The 25095-nt window shown below is 37.5% G+C and overlaps 1 protein-coding gene and 1 pseudogene across 1 annotated transcript; both read right to left on the bottom strand.

The window, feature by feature from the left end:
* Window positions 1–6852: 6852 nt before the first annotated feature.
* Window positions 6853–15496, bottom strand: LOC105468603 (olfactory receptor 52H1-like). The gene is given in 4 exon segments (XM_024788745.2): window positions 6853–14394; window positions 14397–14573; window positions 14576–14629; window positions 14632–15496. Coding segments are annotated over 4 exon segments (951 nt in total). The 5' UTR covers window positions 14849–15496; the 3' UTR covers window positions 6853–13891.
* Window positions 15497–18578: 3082 nt separating this feature from the next.
* LOC105468604 (olfactory receptor 52H1-like) lies at window positions 18579–23167 on the bottom strand (annotated as a pseudogene).
* Window positions 23168–25095: the final 1928 nt, after the last annotated feature.

The raw sequence follows: 25095 nt of genomic DNA, 5'->3' as shown, positions 1-25095 counted from the left end.
ACTTTTACACTGTTGGTGGGACTGTAAACTAGTCCAACCATTGTGGAAAACAGTATGGCGATTCCTCAAGGATCTAGAACTAGAAATACCATTTGACCCAGCCATCCCATTACTGGGTATATACCCAAAGGGTTATAAATCATGCTGCTATAAAGACACATGCACACGTATGTTTATTGCAGCACTATTCACAATAGCAAAGACTTGGAATCAACCCAAATGTCCATCAGTGACAGACTGGATTAAGAAAATGTGGCACATATACACCATGGAATACTATGCAGCCATTAAAAGGGATGAGTTTGTGTCTTTTGTAGAGACATGGATGCAGCTGGAAACCATCATTCTCAGCAAACTATCGCAAGAACAGAAAACCAAACACCGCATGTTCTCACTCATAGGTGGGAATTGAACAATGAGATCACTTGGACACAGGAATGGGAACATCACACATTGGGGCTTATTGTGGGGAGGGGACGGGGGAAGGGATAGGATTAGGAGATATACCTAACGTAAATGACAAGTTAATGGGTACAGCACACCAACATGGCACGTGTATACATATGTAACAAACATGCAAGTTATGCACATGTACCCTAGAACTTAAGGTATAATAATAAAAAAAATTTTTTTTTAAAAAAGAGAAACAGGGTCTTCACAATGCCTGGGAAAGGGAAAGATAAGTCTCACTAGCCACAGAAAAACAGGCAGTTAATTTTTAATTGACTTCAGCTCTTTCTCTTCCTCAATGGGAATTGGGTTTTCTTACACACAACTGAGTTTTTGCTTACACATTTTTTAATTTCTTTTAATTTCTGTTTCATTGACAGTAGTTTTCTTCTTGCTGCAAGGAGCGGCCTGTGCCACTCACACAGACTCTAAAGCTGTGTTTCATTCTGGGTTTCCATTCCTACTCTAAGGGTGTGCTTGTCCTGACTTTATTCGTACACGCATGCTCCTAGAGGCTTCAGTGGTGCAGAGACCTGCACAAACCAGCTTCAGACTGAGACTGTTACCATCTGCTACTTCCTCCCCCATACGGTTCCAGGTTAGAGCTCACACTGAGGTCACCACCTCCCTCATCTTTGTTCTGTTGATCCTTCTCAGGGTGACCCTGGCTCCTAGGGCCCATTCTGCTAAAAGGGGTTCACATACGCTTGAGGGACAAGGTATCCCCTCCAGGTTAGAGAAGAACATCAAGATACATATTAAGTGCAGGTGGATGCTCTGGAGAAAAAAAAAGGCATAGTATGAGTTCAAGAAATGAATTTGAACACCCTGTGTTCGGTGCACATGTGCTGTGTGATATGGGGTGGATCAATTAACATTAGAACCATCGTTTAATCAGAATATGTGGTCCTTACCCTGATTTTGGAAGATAGAGGTGAAAGAGAAACATAGCAAAATACTACATTTTTTCCCATTCCTATTTATTCCCACTTCAGCACAACAGTAAAATCCAGGGCAGACTCTAAAGTCAGATTATCTAGGTTCAAGCCCTAGATCTGCCACATGTAAACTGTGTGACTTTGGACAAAATTCTCAACTTCTCTGTGCCTCAATTTCTTTATCTCTAAATTGGGTATAAAAGCAAATGCATCTGCTTTACATGGAACATCATAAGGATTAAATAAAATGACACATGTAAAACAATTACATAGGACACAACAGTGCCTGTAACACAGTAAATGTCTTACACGTTAAGTGTTATTATTATCATTAGCAGTGTTCTATTACTCCTTGAATTCACCCCTTCAAAGCCTCTTTCCACTGCATTCTTAATTCTCAGTTTCATAATCTGATAGTCTCTCTTTTATTTTCTGAGACAGTCTTGCTCTGTTGCCCAGGCTAAAGTGCAGTGGCGTGATCTTGGCTCACTGAGACCTCCGCTTCCCAGGTTCAAGCAATTCTCCTGCCTCATCCTCCCAAGTAGCTGGGATTACAGGTGCCCATCACAGACCCAGCTAATTTTTGTATTTTTAGTAGAGGTGGGGTTTCATCACTTTGGCCAGGCTGGTCTCAAACTCCTGACCTCAAGTGATCCCCCCACCTCAACCTCCCAAAGTGCTAGGATTACAGGCGTGAGCCACTGCTCTCGGCCTTAGTCTTTTAATATATCTTAAATTTTTTTAAGATGATTTGGGAACTGAACTAGAATATTTGGAAGCAGAATAGTCCCAACTTAAAAAAAAAGGCTGAAAGGCAAGATGAAAGATTCATATTTGATTAAAAAAAGAACTTTATTTGCCAATAGAGCCACAGGAATTAGTCTGGTTAAGACTGCTTCTAAATGAAATGAGAAATGTGATGTCATTGTCCCCAAGCCCCAGCTCTCTACATCACTGTGACCTGGGATGAGGGAGAGGTGACACCTCAGCCCCAGTTCTCAAGCTTAATTTCTACACTGGCCCTCAACTACATGCTCTCTTTTGCACTCCAAAGTTGCTCTCTGAAAAAAAGTCTGAGAAACCCATTTTCATCAGTTCAAAGAGGTTTCCTGGGGTTTTGGTACGTTTAACCTTCAGTGTTTGGCTCATTGTGGAATGAATCCAGGGGGTTAGCTGAAGAGACCTTTGCAGAAGTCCCAAACTATGTTTAGGGTGTAACTGGTCTTGGCTGAGGAAATCCTATTGCTGATGGGACAGGGGCTTCTCACTTCTCTGCTGTTGGAGGTGAGATTAAAAATGAGGAATGAGCTTCCTATCTCCATCCAATCCTGCTTCAGTCCCTACTGACTCAGCATTGCCATTCAGCTAATGGAGCACCTGGGAACTAAGGGATTCCAAGATGCTCCTTTGGAAAGGCTGAGAGAGGGTAAATATGGGTGAGAAGAATTTATGGGTCTCTTCTGTGAGCACTTCATAGGGGATGGACTCTGAGTTCCAGGCGGATTGATGATCTGCTAGTCTCAGCCTTGAACTCTTAATAAGGAATTAGCAGACAGTTGAAGTTACATCTCTATGGATTTTTCTGGACCCCAGATTTACATGCCTGGCATTCTCAGGACCTGGGGAAAAGTGGAGACTGAGCAGGGAGGTCTTTGCAGAACCACTGGATGGGGCAGCAGCAAACTCAAATATACAAGTGCTTTGCTGTAAACAAACGACAAACTCAGTCACTGGAAATTGACAACTGTCATTCTTTAGTATTGTTTCTGCCTCTTAGCTGTATAAAGAGGCAAAGCAGCTTGGTGGAAGGAGTGTAGACTTTTGAATAATGCTTCACTACTGTGTTTTTTACAGGGACAAAACTCAATGTGGAAGAGCACTCTTGAGCACACTCCTTAAGTCTTCTATACTGAGTTTTTTTCCCTGTATAGTGAAGATTAGGCTATCCTCCCCCAAAAGTGATTGTAAAGATTAGTGTAACATTCATAAAGCACATACTGGGGTCCCTTGAGCTCAATAGAATTGACACAACATTATACAAGGTATGTGACTTAGAGTCAGTTGGAAGACACACTGCCTATCTGAGATGCCTGCTGGAGCCACACAGAGAAACTGTCTTTCTCTTATAGACATTATTGTTTTCACAATACCTTCCCTTCCTCAAAAGAATGCACACCCTCCCATTTAGGGCAACATAGTAGAATGTGGTAATGGCAACTCTTTCACAATCACCCATGGTGAATGGACTTTTTTGTATACAATCACAGAACACATTCACAATTTATGAAAAGCAACAACAAACATTATTATAAAGTCGTGGTCATGTGTTTTGATATTCCAGAATAGTACATTAACCCCCTCTCATATTGAGCCTTTTCCACGTGGTAATTATGGTGTGGCCCAATAAACAACAACCAGCCCACTGTTCAAATGTCATGACTTAGTTCTGGTCTTCCTCAGTAAGGAATCCAGCATTCACTCCCTCTTGTTACCAGTAGCCTCTACCCAAAACAGGTTGCCCATTTTCCAACCACATAACTTTACATATTTAGAAACTAGTTAACGATGAGGAAGTCCAACTCACAATACAAATAAAGCTCACAAAGTGTTTTCTATTGCAACTTGATGAATACACAGGCATTGCTAACGTGATAATTATTTATTAATTGTGTGATTAGAACATGACAGTGATGTGAATGAAGAGTTATTTTTTCGACTTTCATGAGGACAAACCTAACTCTCAACCTTACATAAAATTGTGAAAAATGCAATATCAACAAATGAAGTTTGTGGTTTAAGTTTGGTGTAAAAGCATGTTCTGGTGGAATACTAACAGGTACAGGTAAATACTACTTAGCAAAAGTAAAAGTGCTAGTTTGCAAAATTAAAGAACTTACACAGAATGTAAATCAAAAGGTTTTCTAGGAAAAAAAAGTCAATTAAACTGAATAATGTATTTAGTGCTTTAATAAGAATGGGATTATAACTGACTTAATGTGCTAAATACTAGATTATTCTCTTTATTGTGTGGTAACATGGAAATTGATCAGAAACAAGGAGTTGCCATCTGATGAGGAACAATACCTATTAAGGTGAACATTTCTGTTGAGATGTTTGCACTGTGGGATGAACTTTGAGTGTTTCTGCAGAATCAGAAACCTGTTTGGTTCTTCCAGATTTTCTTACCTGGCTGTCTTTGTTATTTTTAATATTCTTAATATGTCATGTAACATGTTCTTTCATAGTAGATACGTTTTAGAGGCACATATTGAAGTTCAAAGTTTGGAAGAACAGAATTTGTATAGAACAATTAACATACTTTTATAATAATAATTTTCAATAAAATAATTGATGAACTTATATTGCATATCTGTAAAAAGTTATTACTATACACCTTGCTAATTTAATAGAATGTTTTGAATTTTATTTCCTATCCAAAAAAGTCCACACATAGGAAGTTCATGAATTCAGAATCTAATTTGTCATTAAAGAAAAAAAAAAAATGAGTTAGGCCAGGTGCAGTGGCTCATGCCTGTAATCCCAGCACTTTGGGAGGTTGAGGTGGGTGGATCACTTAAGGTCAGGAGTTTGAGACCAGCCTGGCCAACATGGTGAAACCCTGTCTGTACTAAAAATACAAAAGTTAGCCAGGTGTGGTGGTGTGCACCTGGAATCCCAGGTACTCAGGGGAATGAGACAGCCAATCTCTTGAACCTGGGAGGGGGATGTTGCAGTGAGCTGAGGTTATGCCACTGCACTGCAGCCTGGGTGACAGAGCAAGACTCTGTCTCAAAATAAATAAATAAATAAATAAATAAATAAATAAATAAATAAATAAAAGAAAAGAAAAGAAAAAATGAATTAAATTTAACTATAAATGTATAGAATAAATTGTTGAAACTGGTCACTAATTAAGCATTGAAGATAAATTTTTAAAATATAGCCTGCTTGGCTAATTTTTTAAAAAATATAAAAATAATTGTCTTGAAAATGACAAAATTTCTCTAAAATCATTTCTTTTATTCCTATTAACAGACCTTTGGGAGACAAGTTAACCTACTACAAACATTAGAAAAGCAAAAGCTAATACAAACACACATAAAAGTAGTTTAAATATAAATTATAAATTATTGCCAGGAAGTACCACTGTCATCAGTCCAACCTGAATTAGATAAATTAACAAGCAAGATGCAAGTTCACTTGACATAATTTTAAAGGTTGACATAAATTATATTCTTTCACCTGTGTGTCTAGACTTTTAAGATGGGGCTTTCACTATTTTACTTAAAACTTTTTCATTTAACTATAATTGCATAATGACAAAATTTCATAAGTCTAATATAAAATCTAAGTCCTCTATGTTAATCGCCCATATGCACACTTTCAAAGAACAATGTGTGCAATTTTGGGGAGTATTTTAATTATTTTCTATGTTTTCCTACACTGGTTATACTTATTGAAAGCTTTTTATGTCTTTTAAATATAACAGTAAAAGCGAGGCTCAAATTTTTTTGCAACTCTGTAGTGATTAATTATGATAAGCATTTTTTCATATGTTTGCTGGACACTCATATATCTTCTTTTGGGAAATACCTGTTCATATCTTTTGCCCATTTTTAACGGAGATTTTTGGGTTTATGCTTGTTCAATTGTCAAGTTTCTTATATATTCTGGATGTTAGACTTTTGTCAGATGCATTGTTTGCAAATATTTTCTCACAGGATCTTTGTTTGCACTATTGACAGTTTATTTTACTGTGAATAATCTATTTAACATAATTAGGCCCTACTTGTCAATTTTGGATTTTGTTGCAATTGTTTTTGAGGACTTAGTCATAAATTCTTTCCCAAGGCCCATGTCCAGATGTTGTTTTCCATGTACTCTGTTAGGATTCTTGTAGTTTGAGGTCTTACATTTAAATTTTTAATTCATTTTGACTTAATTTTTGTATATAGTAAAATGTAGGGTTCCAGTTTCATTATTCTGCATATGGCTGGCCAGTTTATCCCAGCACGACTTATTAAATAGGGAGTCCTTTCCTCGTTGCTTATTTTTGTCAACTTTGTTGAAGATCAGATGACTGTAGACATGTGGCATGGTTTCTGATTTCTCTATTCTTTTCCATTCGTCTATGTGTCTGTTTTTGTACCAGTACTATACTGGTTTTGTTACTGTAGCCTTATGGTATAGTTTGAAGTAAAACAATGTGATGTCTCCAGGTTTGTTCTTTCTCCTTAGGATTGATTTGACTATTCAGACTTTTTTAGTGCCACATGAATTTCAGAAGAGTTTTTTCTAATTCTGTGAAAAATTAAATTAGTAATTTGATAGAAATGTCATCAAATCTGTACATTGCTTTGGTCAGTATGACCATTTTAACAATATTGATTCTTTCAATCCATGAGCATGGAATGTTTTTCAATTTGTTTGTATCATCTGTGCTTTCTTTCAGCATTGTTAGTAGTTCTTTTTTTTTTTTTTTTTTTTTTTTTGAGACAGAGTCTCACTCTGTCACCCAGGTTGGAGTGCAGTGGCGTGATCTCTGCTCACAGCAAGCTCAGCCTCCTGGGTTCACGCCATTCTCCTGCCTCAGTCTCCCAAGTAGCTGGGACTACGGGCACCTGCCACCACACCCGGCTAATTTTGTTTTTGTATTTTTAGTAGAGATGGGGTTTCACCATGTTAGCCAGGATGGTCTTGATCTCCTGACCTCATGATCTGCCCACCTCAGCATCACAAAGTGCTGGGATTATAGGTGTGAGTCACCGTGCCCAGATTTGTAGTTCTTCTTCTAGAGATCTTTCAACTCCTTCATTGGTTGTATTTCTAGGGGTGTGTGTGTGTACGTGTGTGGCTAATATAAATGGGATTGTGTTCTTGCTTTGGCTCTCAGCTTGGACATTATCGGTATATAAAAATGCTACTGATTTTTGCACATTAATTTTGTATTCTGAAACTTTAAGATGTTATTTATCAGTTCCAGGATCCTTTTGGTGTAGTCTTTGGGGTTTTCTAGATTAAAAACAAAACAAAACAAAAAACAAACATGTCATCATCAAGGAGAGATAGTTTGACTGTTTTTTTTTCTCTTTGGGTGCCTTTTTTTCTCTTGCCGAATTGTTCTGGCTAAGACTTCCAGTACTATGTTGAATAGAAGCGGTCAGAGTAGCATTCTTCTTCTTGCTCTAGATCCCCAGGAAAATGCTTCCAGCTTTTTTCTGTTCTGCATGATATCGGCTGTGGGTTTGTCTTAGATAGCTCTGTCACTTTGAGGCATATTCCTTCAGTGCCTAGTTTCTCGATGGCTTTTGTCATGGAGGAATGTTGGATTTTGTCAAAAGCTATTTCTGCATCTATTGAGATGATTATACAATTTTTGCTTTTAATTCCATTTATGTGGTGAATCACATATGACTGATTTGCATATGCTGAAGCAAACTTGCATCCCAAGAATTAAGTGTACTTGATCATGGTGAATGAAATTCTTAATGTAGTACTGGTTTTCATTTGCTAGTATTTTGTTGAGGATTTTTGCATCTATGTTAATCAGGGATATAGGCCCACATTTTTTGTTGTTGTTGTATCTTTGCCAGGTTTTGGTATCAGGGAAATGTGGCTTCATAGAGTTAGTTAGAAAGGAGTATCTTCTCCTTGAGTTTTTGGAATAGTTCCAGTTGAATAAATATCAGCTCTTCATTGTACGTCTGGTAGAATTTGGCTATAAATCCATCTGGCCTGGGCTTTTCTTGGTTGGTAGGGTTTTTTTTAAATCACCGATTCAATTTTGCAACTTGACATTTGTTGGTTCAGTGTTTCAACTACTTCCCGATTCAATCTTGAGAGATTGTGTGTTTCCCGGAAACTTATCCATTTCCTCCAGATTTTCTAGTTTGTGTGTGTGGAGGTGTTCATAAGAGTCTCTGAGGATCTTTTGTATTTCTATGGGATTGGTTATAATGTCACTTTTGTTTCTGGTTATGTTTATTTGACTCTCTCTTTTTTTCTTTTTAAATATAGCTAGCAGTCTATTATCCTTCCAAATAACCAAATTTTGATTTTGTTGATTCTTTGTAAGCCTCACATTATTCTTCTGAACACAGAAGCTACCTCTATTGTCATTGATATATGACATAAAGTGTACATTCAATATTTGGCCTAGATACAAGTTGCAGGTATCTGAATTAACATACGGGCAAATGAGACAGAGGGGTGAGTAGGACTAAAATCCCAGGGGCTACTGAAATAGAATAATAAATATCCAAAGAATGGTTAGATGTGGAAAGTCTAGAAAAGATGTTAGGAACTTGTTCATTGATTCTTACAATTTGTAGAATACCATATTAGATTCTGAGGATGAGAAGATAAAGTAAGGCACAGTTCCCCTATGGATAGAGTCTCTAGTATAAGAAATTGGGAATTTGCACAAAGGGAAGATACATAGGATAAGATCATTTGTGTGTTGTAAAGTCACCTACTGATTTTTAGATAATTACTATCTTTTAGTCCAAACCAGAACTTGTAATTTCATTCATGATCTAAGAATGGGACTGAAAACTTGCAACCTTCCTGACCAGAAGGAGTAATTGGCACCTACAGCAGTAAATGTGAACTTGTGGGAAGCAAAACTGAGCCTAATCTGTTTTCTACTCCTATAAACCACAAAAATGTGGGAGGATTTTAAATGACAAACTGATGAGCTCAGGTTTAAACATAATGGGTCTGAGGTGAGAGTGACAGCAGTAATTGGTAAAGGTACTAACATATTATTGTGAAGTATGTTCTTATACCTAGCTGGTTGAGGGATTTTTTTTTTATCGTGAAGGGATGCTAAATTTTATCAAATGCTTTCTCTGCATCTGTTGAGATGATCATGTCATTTGTGTCCTTAATTCTGTTTATGTGGTGAATCACCTTTATCATTTTGTGTATGTTGAAACATCATTGCATCCCAGGAATAGAACCTACTTGGTCATGATGTTTTATCTTTTTGATGTGCTGTTGGATTCATTTTGCTATTATTTGGGTGAGGATTTTTGTGTCTATGTTCATCAGGGATATTTACCTCAAAATAATAAAGGCTATAATATGAGAAACCCATAGCCAACATCATACTGGACAGAGAAAATTTGAAAGCACTCCCTCTAAGACCTGGAACAAGACAATGATGCCAATTTTTACTACTCCTATTCAATATAGTACTGGAAGTCATAGTCAGAAAAATCAGTCAGGAGAAAGAATTTATTTCTTTCAGAAAGGAAGAAGTCAAATTATCTCGGTATGCTAACAACACGATTTTATATATAGGAAACCCCAAAATCCTGTCAAAACTCTAGATTTAATAAATGAATTCAGTAAAGTTTCAAGATACAAACCAACATACAATAATCAGTAGCATTTCTATATACCAATAACAATAAAGCAGAGAACCAAATCAAGAAGGCAATCTCACAATAACTACCAAAAATTGTGCCTAGGAATACATTTAACCAAGGAGGTTAAATATCTCTACAAGAAGAACTACAAAGTACTGATGAAAGAAATTGTACATGACACAAACAAATGAAAAAATAACTCATGGTCATGGATCAGAAGAATTAATGTTATTAGAATTGATGGATACACAAAAAGCCCATACTTCACCACTATGCAATATGTTGTAATAAAACTGCACTTGTACCCTTTAAATTTATACAAATAAAAAAGACACTAACATAACAGCTAATATTAGAATAGCATTTTACAATCTGCAAAGCACATTTATCCACATTTCTTAAGCCCAGTCCTGATCCTATGAGCTGAGGAAGATAACACATAAAAACTAAAGTATAGCATAACCAGCAAAAAGTTTATATAGCCATAGAAATAAATAAACATTTCTGGGGAGGAGGGTAGAAAAATAATAGCAGATGATTGAGCCAGAGATAGAGGGTGGAAGGAGGAATGATGACTGTACAGACATCAGATTCTTTTTCTTGGGATATTTGTCTTTCATGAGAGCCATTCATGTGTGTTAGTGAAAATCATGGGTTTCAACACCTACCAGGATGAAAGGAGTGTGTACTTCTAAATTACCTCAACTGGCTGGGTGCGGTGGCTCACTCCTGTAATCCCAGCACTTTGGGAGGCCAAGGCGGGCGGATCACAAGGTCAGGAGATCAAGACCATCCTGTCTAACACGGTGAAACCCTATCTCTACTAAAGATACAAAAAATTAGCCTGGCGCAGTGGTGGGCGCCTGTAGTCCCAGCTACTCGGGAGGCTGAGGCAGGAGAATGGCATGAACCCTGGAGGCGGAGCTTGTAGCGGGCCGAGATCACGCCCCTGATCTCCAGCCTGGGCAACAGAGCAAGACCCCATTTCAAAAAAAAAATTATCTCAACTCTGTATCGATTTATTTATTATTCCTTTCATAAACTTAAAAAATATTATCTCTTGGTCAATCCATGTTCTCAGCAACATGGAAATAACCAGAAGAGAATAACAGAATACTAGAAAATCTTCTGGTATCTGTGGCCAGTTTTGCAAGTTGACACGGAAAGCAGAACTCTCATACAGTCAAATGTGTCTTAATTTTAAGTAACTAGATTTCACATTGAAGTAGACAGTATAATAGTGGTTACCAGACTGAGGAGTGGACAGGAAAAGCAAAGATATTAGTCAGTGTTTAAAGTTTCAATTAGACTAGAGGAATATGTTCTAGTGTTCTATTGCACATCATGGTGATTATAGTTAATAATAATGCATTGAATACTTCAAAATTTCTAAAAGAATAGATGTTAAATGTTCTTACCATAAAGAAATCATAAGTATATTAGGTGATTAATAAGTTAATTAGCCTGATTTAGTCATACAATTTATTTTTGTCAATTAAAAATTTAAAAATAGCTGAAATGTAAATTAATTAAAACTTTAAAACACAACTAGAGTTTATAGCAACCGTAAAAGTAGGCTCTGATCTTCCCAGATTTTTTTTCCTTCATTTGGAGTCTATTTTCATAAGCATGAGGCTGTGTTTAATGAGAATATCACTGAACTGGGGGTTAGCAGATTGTATTCTAGCTCCACATTAATAACTTCCTTGCTGTGTGTCTTGGAAAAGTTATCTGTACTTTTTTATCTTCAGTTTCCTCTTCTGAGAATGAGATTTGGATAGCTTCAGTTGCATAGGACCTGGCCCTAGCCCTGCCTATTCCTCATGTCCTATCCCTTCCCTGGATCACTCTGCTGCAGCCACTAGGGCCTTATTTCTATCCTCAATTCATGTCAAGCTCTTTTCAGCCCTAGAGTATTTCATTTGCTGTCCTCTCAGCCATTGTCCTTCAGGCCAGTTTTAATCCATCACCTTATTCAACTTTATTTTTTTCATTTGTTATATTAATATTTTTAAGCAATGAACTAATTTCTTTGTTTTATTGCTTATCACTCTCCCAAGAATACAAAATCCATGGAAGAAGGCAGATATTCCTCATAATCCCAAATGCTTAGAACAATATCTAAAATATAGAATGTCCTTAATAAATAGTTTCCAAATGAATGGATGATTTTCTTTTTTATAATTTAACTTTTGTTTTTAAGTTCTGGGGTGCACTTGCAGGTTTGTTACTTTGGTAAACTTGTGTCATGAGGGTTTGTTGCACAGATTATTTCATCACCTAGATATTAAGCCTAGTATCCATTAGTTATTTTTCCTAATCCTCTCCTTTCTCTTATCCTCTACCCTCTGATAGGCCCCAGTGTGTGTTGTTCCCTCTGTGTGTCCATGTGTTCTCATCATTTAGTTCCCACTTTTAAGAACACACAGTATTTGGTTTTCTGTTTCTGTGTTAGTTTGCTAAGGATAATGCCCTCCAGCGCCACCCATGTTCCTGCAAAGGACATGATCTCATCGTTTTTTATGGCTGCATAGTATTCCATGGTGTATATGCACCACATTTTTTTATCCAGTGTAACATTGATGGGCATTTGGGTTGATTCCATGTCTTTGCTATTGTAAATATTGATGCAATGACCATATGCATGCATATGTCTTTATAATAGAACCATTTATATTCCTTTGTATATACCCAGTAATGGAATTGCTGAGTCAAACAGTATTTCTGTCTTTAGGTCTTTGAGGAATTGCCACACTGTCTTCTACAATGGTTGAACTAGTTTACACTCCCACTCTCAGTGTATAAGTGTTCCTTTTTCTCCATAACCTCACCAGCATCTGGTTTTTTTTTTTTTTTTCATGTTTTAGTAATAGCCAAAGAATGGATGATTTTCAAAACAGGATTTATTGGAGAAACTTTATTGTTCAAGTAGAATCTTACCTAAGTGCTTGATACACAAGCAAAAGTAGATAATATCAGGTCTGCTGTGATTGTGGAAAAATAAGACAAGAAACTTCCTTCATATAAGCCTTGAGATGCACCTTAAAGCAACCTCTCAGAATCCAGCTCTTTAGGATTGCCTTGGAAACCACTGGGATAGATCAACTCTACATTTCATAACAGTTTATGATTATGCTTCTAAGTTCCTTCTTTGATCTCAACATATAGTATTTTCTCAGTACCAATGCTTACAAAATTTGGATGCATTTTTCCATGGATGTGTTACTATATTGTAGTGTTCCCATCCTCATTCCCTCTCCTTGCTGTAAAATTGTGGCTTGCAATCAAGGAACTGCAGTATATAGAACAGAGTTCCAGAGGTCCTCTAACTAGTGTGGTTACATTTGTACTTTAGTTTCTAAATGAGCTGGCTTGAAGTCTAATCTGTGTACTGTGGGAAGTCCCGTTCTTTACTCAAATCTCTAACTGTTTTCAGGGGTTATGTTCTCCCAGTACTACCTCTGCAGCTCACTTTCTCAATGTGTCTTGGGGCCTAGAAGCTACTCTCCTCTCCCAGCACTAAAGCCAGCAACCCTGCCATTCATTGATCAATATGCTAATTCACTCATTCCCTTTATAGCACTGCTGATATAACATTATTTTAGCAGGCTTGTACTGAAGGCTCTTCAATTTTTCATATTGTGTGTGTATAGGGAGGAAACATTTAAAGGGAATTACAGTGGAACATAAAAGGAAGATAATTTGAATCAAATGTTATCATTAACATCCTAAATATCCATCTGATAATCCTCTCAGTGAGAAATTTCTCACTGATCTTTTCACTTTTATTCTCTCTTACTCAGTGTTTCTGTTTTACTTAACACACTCATAATAGCTACGAATCGCAATTTCCAAATTTTTATTTCTTTTTCAATTTAGAGTAATTTCGCTCTGTTTTCATCTCCTTCTTCCTGATCATATTCTGTACAGCACCCTATTTCACAAGCAAAGAGGTCATCAAGGATTTTTTTTATACATAGGACCATCATTTTCATACAGATCATGCCACATTCTTGGCACATGAAAGTAACTTCAGGTAGTTCTTGCTTTAAATAGCATTTGTCATTTCACTCTTTCTACATTTCTGTACACTGTAAGCTTATCCTAGTTATTCCATTGCCCAGTAAAACATCATCCTGTACCCTTAGTAGAAAACAAAACTATAACCTTATCTCTGATCTGCTTGGTCTTCACTCCGTAAACCATGGGGTTAAGTGCAGGTGGGATAACAATGTAGAGATTGGCAAACATGATGTGGAAGGTGCGAGAGACATTGTGTCCAAAACGATGGGCAAGGATGGAGAAAAAGGCAGGCATATAAAACATGAGGATGACACAGACATGAGAACCACAAGTGCTGACGGCTTTCTGGCGGGCATCTTGGGAGGGAAGGCGAAAGACAGCACAGAGGATAAGGGCATAGGAAACAGCAATGAGAATCACATCTGAGATGACCATCATGATGGGAACACAAAAGCCATACCAGATGTTGATGGAGATATCAGCACAGGCGAGCCGGACAATGCCTATATGCTCACAGTATACGTGGGGTATGATACGTGTCCTGCAGAAAGGCAGGCGCGTCAGCAAGAATACGTCTGGCAGGATGATGCAGAACCTTCGAAAGGAGATGCAATCTTGATGATGGTCTTGGGAGTCAAGATGGTGGTATATCTCAAGGGAGAACAGATAGCTACATAGTGATCAAATGCCATGGCCATCAGAATGGCTGAATCCAGGACAAAGCTGTAGTGAAGGAAGAACATTTGTGTAAGGCATCCTGGGAATGTGATTTCTCGAGCCCCCAGCCAAAGATACTGAGTGTTTTAGGCACACCAGCGGTGGACAAGGTGAGGTCAGTCATGGCAGCAAGGAGAGAAAGAAGAACATGGGTTCATGAAGACTATGCTCCACCACAATGAGGTAGAGAAGGATGCAGTTTCCCACAACAGCTACAATGTAGATGACACAGAAGGGAATTCCAATCCACATGTGGAATTGCTCCAGGCCTGGGATCCCTACCAGAATGAAGGGCCCTGGATTGTAACTGCTTAGGTTGAAAATGATCATGGCAGATGCAGATGGCATAAATCTCAGCTCCTAAAGACAGAGCATGATTAAGGATAGTTAGAGAAACTTGAGTAACTCTCAGACTTTCAACTAATTATCATTATGGCCTCCTGAAGATAAAGTGACCATATAATTTGTCATCCAAAATAGAACCTTTTGAAATCAACAAAGGTTAAAATTAGCAGTAATGGTAGCAACATGCATAAACCAAGATTATTCCAGATACAAATAGATACATTATTGGTCTACCTGAAGAGAATCTTTTCTTTCTTCTGGCCTCCCCCAGTAGTGTACACAGCTACTCCAGGAAGCCTTCCAGACTGGTTACACTCTTCATTGTACACTGTTCTCCCATACAAGTTAACAAAGTACAGAATACACTTTTTCATGGTGGATTATAGCTTATATGACCTTATGGACATCATTATTTAGGATCTGCTTGCTCTGTCATTGCCCCCAAGACAACTGTTTGCTTCTCTTAAAGCTACCTGATGACTGTGGCTCTTAGATTTGTAAGATCAACACCCCTTTATTGCCATCTAAAAACCTAATTCAGTTCAGCAAACACCAGATGAGTTCCTACACTATGCTGGATAACATGTGTAAGCCAAATTTAAATTAGAAAAGTCCCTTATAGCTGAGGCTCACTAGCCTTTCTCCTTAAAAAAAAAAAAAAAAATTCAGTAGTTTTCCAACACTTTGTATACTACACAAGTGTATTCTAATAGTGTGGACTTAGTGACACTATCAGTCAAGGTTTCTGTCCAAAAGAAGGACTGCGTTTTTGTGAACATACATCTATTAGAGAGACACATCGACCCAAGCAAGACACATACTCTCTCAAACACCGACCTTTAATATTTACATTCTCAGGCATATCCGGACCTACACTTATATGTTTTGCCGCCATATATTTACCCATACATAATCTTACACAATTATAAGCCCCTTCTCCTCCCGTCTTCCCCCCACACATGTGCTGAGAATATAAACAAAACATTTCATAATGAGATTTTGTCATTGTCACAGGCTTTGTAAATTCCTAAGACCTCTCCACTGGTCCTATACCTTCTTCCTTCCCTAGTAATGTCTCTACCCACCCCTCATCAAACATCCCATTTCATTTACATAGAAAGATATTTTTTATGTGTATAGATACTCCTTATGCTTATAGATACTCCTTTTGTGAGTAGAAAGACACTACATATGTAAGTGCTACAGGTAATGAACCATATAGCAAGGCCAGGGGCTTCCAGAATCAGGACTAAAATGAGACTTGTGGTAGCCATATACGTCATATTCCTCATCTGAGAAGGCCAAGAATCATGTTTAAACTTATTCCTACCCCTGCATTTTATGTCCTTCTTGGGCCCAGCTCATAATGCTTTCCATTCCTCAGATCAGAACTTATTTTCTTCATTCTTCTTTAGGTAAAAAGGGACACAAGATGCTTTCTCTTTATTTCTTACCCTTCCTTATCTATAGGTAAAAACACCTTTCTTACAACAACTCAAACTCTCCTCTACAGTGTCTTCACATTCTAGATTCTGAGAACATAGTCCAGACTTCAGAGGGTGGGTCATAGCTCAGCCCCCCATCTACTGAGGATTCAAAGTTTTCCTGCTTAGTCCACCTTCATCTTGATTCTCTTATCCACTGGGGCCATAGAATTCACCTGTTGCTAACACTAGAAACCTGACTAGGTTGTTCAGCCTTCATGTTGAAAAATCCTCTTTTATGCCGTTCACATACTGAAACATCATGTGAAAACTCCTATTCTGTGCTACTCACATACTCAAACAACATGTGGCATCAACATACTGAAACTATATGTTAATACTTTGAATCACAGCTCTCCCGTCTTGTCTGAGGTCATCCTTTACTCATACATATGTGAGGAAAGGTTTTCTTGAGTTTTTGTATTTCCATGAACTCAAATACAACAGATGTTCATGAAGTCATCCAAAAGCATTCACGAACACACATGGGTGCACAGACAGTTAACTCTCAGGGATCTCATTTAACGATCAGACAAATCCACAACATGGAAGAATCTACAACAGTCTGTTTTCCTTTTTCAAGTCAATGCCATTAAAGGGGAAAGGGGAATATCAGATAAGGAAAATCCATTTCCAGATTAAAGTACATTTAAGAGAAAAACAAATAAATGCAGTACGGTTATTTATTTATTTATTTATTTACTTCAGACAGAGTCTCACTCTGTCACCCAGGCTGGAGTGCTGTGGCATGATCTCAGCTCACTGCAACCTCTACCTCCCCGATTCAAGCAATTCTCCTGCCTCAGCTTCCCGAGTTGCTGGGATTACAGGCGCTCGCCACCACCCCCAGCTAATTTTTGCATTTTTAGTAGAGACGGGCTTTCAACATGTTGGCCAGGCTGATCTCGAACTCCTGACCTCAGATGATCCACTCACCTCAGCCTCCCAAAGTGCTGGGATTATAGGCGTGAGCCACCACGCTTGGCCTGCAGTATAGTTCTTGATCGAATTCTGTTTAAACAAACCAGGTATTGAATTCAATTAATGAATAATTAGGGAAACTTAAATATGGACTAGGTATAGAGTGATATAAAGGAATTAGTGTTAATTTTATCAGTAATAATTATTGTATTATGGTAGACACACACACATACACTCAGGCATCCACAGTATGTTAGCAAAATATTGGCACAGAGCATGTGCTCTGGAGCCTCAGAAAGCTAGCTTTCACAACTTAATCATGGTTCCACAATTTACTAGCTATGTGAATCTGGGCAAGCTATTTAAACTATATGATATTTGGGTTCCTATGTTTTTAAAAGAAATTAATATTTCTAATTTTTACAATTATTATTAGGACAAAATGATACACACTAAAAAAAAAATTTTTTTTTGAGACAGAGTCTTGCACTGTTGCCCAGGCTGGGGTGCAGTGGCACAATCTTGGCTCACTGCAACCTCCATCTCCACGGTTCAAGTGATTCTCCTGTCTCAGCCTCCCGAGTAGCTGGGATTACAGGCGCCCACCACTATGCCGGCTAATTTTTTTGTATTTTTAGTAGAGACAGGGTTTCACTATGTTGGCCAGGCTGGTCTCAAACTCCTGACCTCGTGAACTGCCCACCTCGTCCTCCCAAAGTGCTGGGAATACAGGCGTGAGCCACCACACCCGGCCGAAAAATATTCAATATAGTACCTGAAACATAGTAAGCATATAACAAGTTTTACTTCTTTATATTAGGTTATATTTATATCATTAGTATTATCATTAACAGTCAGACCACACAGTGGAGAAGAGAACAGAAATAGCAAGATGGATAAAAATTAACAAGAGCACCCCTGGGCATACACACATACCAGCACACTTAATTCTACATTTTAGGTTAGAGTTACGGAGTCTTGTCATATGTCTTGAAACAGAAATTTCCTAACACTGCTAACTGTGGTCATATTTAATCCAACTGTATAATTATCCATCTGTTCTGATCTATTGATGCTTATTCAGTGGAGCATATACACAAGTATTGGAGATCAGGACCTCAGTTTATAAACGGGAGTTGCTCAGGGAAGAAAATTATAGTGCCCAGCCCATGGCCCCTAAGAAATAGAGCCCTGGCTTTTCACTCACTTTCTCTAAGTCTTGTCCCAATCAAAGCCCTTCAAATAGCCAATACTCACCAAATCTTGGGGATCAGGCCAAAGGGAAAGAAGAAAGAATGTGTTGACAAAACCTGCAAGAGAGCAGACACACCAACCAAAAAAAATAAATAAAAATAAAAATAAGTAAGTGGAAGGAAAAGGAAGGACGTTAGAGAGGTTGATTCCCTGTCCATTTATTTTCTCTGATCACTCACTGCTCTCTGTGGGGAAAAGGCAGGTAGTCAGGGGATTAGGGACTCTGACATGCCTTCTTCTCATCCTCAAGGGAAGAAAATGAAAAAGATTCTATTAACTTTGTTAATGTCTTTGAGTAAACACTGCTTTAGGGTACTTTATTTATTTGTTTGTTTGTTTGTTTATTTGTGAGCTGATGTGTATGTGAGTGGAAAGCCGTGTGGATGTGCCTGTCATATCACCCAGGTTTCAAGTTCATGCCCTCACTTACCAGATAAAGGACTTTGGACGAGTTACTTAATTTCCATTAAAAGATGGTCATATTAGCACCTATCTCTCAAGATTTTATGAGGATTGACAAATTAAGTAGGGTACTGCTTGTGAAAATGCTTAACATATTGGCAAACTCATAGTGTAGAATAATAACCTAGGGCACCTGTTAAAATAAAAATTATATGGCCCACATGAAATAATCCTAACATTATCTTTTAAAAATTCCAGTGACTTTAGGGGTACAAGTGTTTTTTGATTACATGGCTGAATTGTATAATGGTGAAGTCTGGATTTCTAGCGTACCTGTCAACCGTATTGTGTAGTGTGTACTCAGCAGGTAATTCTTCATCCCTCACCCCTCTCCCAACCTCTCCTCTCCTGGGTCTCCAGTGTCCATTATACTACAATGTATGCCCTTGCATACCCATAACTTAGCTCCCACTTATAATTTTTAAAAAATTAAACTTCATTAAAAATTATAAAAACAATTTGAGCAAATAAAATATATTCTTATGGAAAAACTGTTAGGTCTACCTGCTGGTACTGTCAGGAATTTCTGGAAGTCCAGATATCAATTTTTACCTGAGAGGCTTTTATCCCACAATTCTGAAAGCCAAGTCAGTTTCTGTCAATGTTTGTCAAAGGTTTGCTAAATATTGTTGGATGTGTTAATTAATAAAGATCGCCAGGAGTCCACTCAGTACTCTGAATGTTCTATTATATCTGGAATAAACCAGAACTAAAGAGATTAGCATTGTATTGGCTCCCGACAGAATTTTTACCTTCTGCTGAATAAAAATTGAGGTTACTTCACTTCTCTATACTAGGATAAAGGACTGAAAAGTCACATGAACTTGTGTATTCTGTAAGAATGTCATTAATTGCATCACTTACTGCCTTTTCTAAGAGCTTTCTGAAGATATTTCTCTGTTCTTCATATCAAGAGTAGTTTGGCTTCTCTAACAATTAACTGTCTGAACTTATAGCTATCATGAATGATTTAGCTAATCATGTTTAACTCTCACACAGACTGCTAGAAAGCTTACAGCTGAATTTCTGACCCACATATAATAAGAGAACAAAAATTCATAGCAGGTGGAAAGTGTATTTTCAGCCTATTTTTTGTCTTAATTTTTTAAAATCTGTCTATTTTTCTTTTTGCCTTTTCTATTTATACTTTGTAATATGCCACATAACAATGTTTCTGAACAATGGTCCCATAAGATTACAATACCTATTATAGAGTACCTTGTCTATGTTTACACATGTTTAGATGCACAAATACCATTGTATTACACTTCCCTGCAATATTCGGTATAGTAACATGATGTACAGTTTCGTAGCCTAGGAGCTATAGAATATATTATAGAGCCAAGGCTATATCACACAGATTTATGTAAGTATGCTCTATGAGATTTGCACAATAATAAAATCACCTAACAATACATTTATGAGACTGTAGCCTCATTGTTAAGTGGCACCTGACTATATTTTTATTTATGGTATGCAAAATACATCAAATAATTTTGGAAACAATGTATGTAGCTATTGTCACACGTTAAGAGATAGAATATAAATTCAAATACAATTCTCTGGGTCCAAAGGACATCCTTTTCTATTAAAACTATATGTTGAGAGCCATTGTAGAAATAAAAATTTAATGATACGTGAAAAGGGTAGTAGCACAGGGATGGCAAAGTGGTCTTAAGGTAAAAACACCATGAATGACTCTGACATTTTGAGTCAAGTGAAAGCAGTGAGGGTTTGAACTACTGGGGTAGAGCCTGCACTCAGCTGGGGAACCCAAGAGGTTATTTAGAAAAAAAAACACAGGTTTTGAGGACATATCAGATTTGAAGGGGAAAGAAGACATTGACTATCATTACTACCTGGCAAACACCTAAAAATAATTATTATTGACCGAGTGACTGAATGACTCACTATGACCAAGTTATGCATATTGGATTTGAAGAGATAATGAATCATACAGAGGTACATTTTTGGCTTGTGACTACATCTCTATGAAGATACAAACATGAAAAAAAAATTGAGACCACTAGTGCTTCCAATTGGTCAAGTCTCAAACCCACTTCTTAGTCTGTATATGCTTTACCATTTTACTAGCCATAGGAATTTGCCTCCCTCCTTTTATTCCTTGTGGAAAACTCCACCCACCTACATCTCATTTGGCTTTCTCAAGGTTGAGTTAAACATTGAGTTTTATCATTGCCTTATCCCTTTGCTTAATATAAACACCTGCACTCTTAAGTTAATAATTTTATGATTATTTGCCATTTATTTGATAAGCATTGTATGTCCCTAGTGTATGCTACATATTATACTTGATATTGTCTAGAAATTAATAGGTGTGAACGAAGTAAAAACTCAGAACCCTGCAGAATCATCAAAGAGGTAATTTACTGCCTTGCTATGGTGTATAAATAAACTACTATGATATATACATCTGAAAAACCATTGAGATTTGCCAATCATTACATTGTCTTCATTAAAAGTTTTATAATCACTTTAGAGCAATCATAAGGAATTACAAAAGTTCTTGTTTCTAGAAGTCAAAAAATATTTATTATTTCCTAGACTCAGAACTTACTTTGCTATAACTGGAATGATTGAGTAGACTTCTGCCTCAAATCACAAAGAAAGCAAAACTCAAGTTCTCGTTAATAAATTTTAGTCTGTCCTTTTTCTTGGGCATCTGAACACAGGTTCAGTCTTTGACCCAACATACACTAGGAACTTGTCCCTACCTCCAAGAGCTCAGGCACCTATCACTGGGACCCCTTGGGAAACAGCAGAAGAAGGATTCTGTTCCAGATCTGCTTGGTCTTTACTCTGTAGACAATAAGGTTGAAAGCAGGTGGGATGATTACGTAAAGGTTGGCAAACATCATATGAAAGGTATGAGGGACATTATGCCCAAAGCAATGAGCAAGGATGGAGAAGAATGCTGGTATATAGAATACGAGGATAACACAGACATGGGAACCACAGGTGCCAAGGGCCTTCTGCCGGGCATCTCGGGAGGGGAGACAAAAGACAGCATAGAGGATGAGGGTGTAGGAGACAGCAATGAGGATCACATCCGTCATCACTGTCATGATAGGAATACAAAATCCATACCAGATATTGATGGAGATATCAACACAGGCAAGCTGGGCAACACCTATGTGCTCACACTATGTGTGAGAAATGATACGTGTCCTGCAGAAGGGTAAATGATTCACAAGGAAAACACACGGGACAAAAACACAGAGACTTTGGAAACATATTCTCACAGCAATTTTGATAATGGTTTTGGGAGTCAGGATAGTAGTGTATCTCAAGGGTGAGCAGATGGCCATATAGCAGTCAAATGCCATGGCCAGCAGTATAACTGAGTCCAACACAAAGCTATAGTGCAGAAAGAATAATTGGGTGAGACAGCCAGGAAAACTGATTGTTTGGGAACCAAACCAGAAGATGCTAAATGTTTTGGGGACACATACGGTGGACAATATGAGGTCAGTAATGGCCAGCATGGAAAGGAAAAAGAACATGGGTGCATGAAGACTGTGCTCCACCACAATGAGGTAGAGAAGGATACTGCTGGCCACGACAGTCACGAGATAGATAAAGCAGAACGGGATGCTGGTCCAGAAGTGGTACTGCTCAAGTCCGGGGATGCCCAAAAGGGTGAAGGGGCTTGTACCATGGTCACTCACATTGTACATGGTCATTAAGATCAATAACTTCTGTGTCCTAAAAACAAATTGTTTATAATGAACATGAGGAAATTGTATGGTAATTCTTCCTCCACCACTTCCTCGGGGCTGGTCCGCCTCTTTCCTATATTCCAAGAAAAAACCTCTCATTGATATTAAGAGCAATGTTCATCACTTGAAGAAAGACTCTCAGACCCAAAACTTCTGATACTAATCATCCAATTACTCTAGAATCTTCTTCAAACTGCATAAACTGCTATTCCCATTTTAATGACTGAGTTCTCCCTGGGTCAATGGAAGTTGCTGCTCTATAGATATGAGTATAGAAAAAAGTAGTCTAACTACTTGCAGGGATAGAAAGAAACTGAAAAATACTGGATCACAGTTGGGAAAATGAGGTAATTAATAATTACAGACTCCCACTATGTGCCAGGTTCTTGAAAAATATTATCTTATTTAGAGCTACCTTCTGAGATATGTATTTTTATCCCCCTCATTTTTTTTTTTTTTTTTTTTTTTTGCAGAAGTTGAAACTGAAACGTAACCTTACCTAACAACTCACCTTTAGTAACTAGCAGAGCCAAGGTCATTAGATTCCACAGCCACTACTCTTTCACGTTGCTGTTACACCAGGTGACTGCCTCAACTCACTGTGAGATGCCAAGAATTCAGAAGAGGCATGGAAGTGTAGCAAAGGATGTAAGGAAACGGATCATTGGAACTGTAATTTGTCCCGCACACTGACCCCACCCCAATTTCAATGACTGTTCTGATATCCCAGACGCTACACAGAGAGACTTAAGGCGTGTAGACCAAAATGTTCTCTGAGATTGTGATGTTTGATGCCTCCCATATGAATGACATGAGAAAGGGTATGAGGCTCAATCTCAGTCCATCCTTAGGAATTAATGAGGGAATCTTGCTTAAGTATCAGAGAAAATTGGTTTGTGTGCTTTTTACAAATACAGAGGGGACCTCTAGTGGAAGAAAAATAGAATTTATATATTCTAAATCCTAGGTCAAGCTAAAAGCAAATAAACTTTATAACAAAAGCTAATATTTTTTGAAAAGTTTAATATACTACATGAGACCACTTTTGTAATTTTCTTAACAATTCTATGAGACAGGTAATAATATTATCCACATTTTAAGAATGCAGAGAAAAGTAATTTGTCAAAAGCCACACAAGGAGGAAACGGTAGCACTGGGAATCAGACCCATGAGTCTTTTCCTAGACTCCTCTGTATATAACCAAAATTATCTACAGACTCTGTGTGGCAAATAACACATATAATATCGGTATAGCAAGAGATACAAAATTAACCAATATATAGAAAACAAAAATATAAAACAAGTTAACAACATAAAACCAAATACATCATTTATGCTTATAGATTGCTTGAATTCTTCTGTCAAAAAGCACAAAGATAAATAAAGTTTAAAAATTCAATTATATGTCACATGAGAAAGATCTAAAACAAAATGATGCAGAAAGGATAAACAAGTGTGAATAAACAGGATAAAAAGGATAGACAAGTGTGTTTCAGACAAATTTAAATGTGATGGAAGCAAGTCTAGCAAAATGGAAAGCAGAAACAGTAAAACTTAACTTAGCATTAAACAGAACAAAAGGTACTTTGCACAGTTAAAAGGAACACTTCTTAATGAAGGTGTAAGTCATGCTATTTGTACACATCTCTTCTTAGCACTCTAGATACTGTTCCTTAGTGATAGTCAATTCATTTACCCACTTTTTAAATTTTTTATTATTTTTCATAGTTCTCTTGTAATTCCTCTTGATTGTTTAAAGACATATGTCTAGACATTAACTGCAGTTTAAAATTCTTGTGACTCATCTACTCAAAACTTTGTCTCCAATGGATGGATTTATATGTTACTGAGGCACAATCACCTAATTCCAGGGTCATATATTTGAAGCACTGTAGTCCAAAATTGATCAACTTCATAAATCACAAATGTAGACACTGCAATTTGTATCTATTCAATCATGTGATTCAGTTATTACCAATTTGTCCTTGAAAAACCTGAAGCCCTCTAGAATGACTTTCTTACTACCATTCATTCAATGCCCAGGAGTCTTTACATTCTGCTCTGTTCAGGTTAAAATCCGTGATTCATCGTTTCAGCCACTCTGTTACCAACATTTTGCTTGCCCTTGTTCCACTGACCTTCCATCACATATGTGTGATAAAATCCCCTGCATTATTCCACCAAATAAGTACCCTAGGTCCAAGAAAATAAGGAAACAAGCAAACTTCTTAACTAGACGTATTTGTGTTTCCATAATCTCATGATAATCAATGTTAAACTTAACTGGTGAACTATCCAGTGATTCAACAGCATAATCTTGCTCAGCTTAATCTCTATGACTCATTGTTTCCTACACTCCTCAAAGCATTCTCATCTCACTCCAACTCCC

This window comes from Macaca nemestrina, chromosome 12, assembly GCF_043159975.1.
Source record: "Macaca nemestrina isolate mMacNem1 chromosome 12, mMacNem.hap1, whole genome shotgun sequence".
NCBI classification, from domain to species: domain Eukaryota; kingdom Metazoa; phylum Chordata; class Mammalia; order Primates; family Cercopithecidae; genus Macaca; species Macaca nemestrina.
The sequence above is the reverse complement of the archived record's forward strand: the minus strand, read 5'-3'. Positions and strand labels throughout refer to the sequence as shown.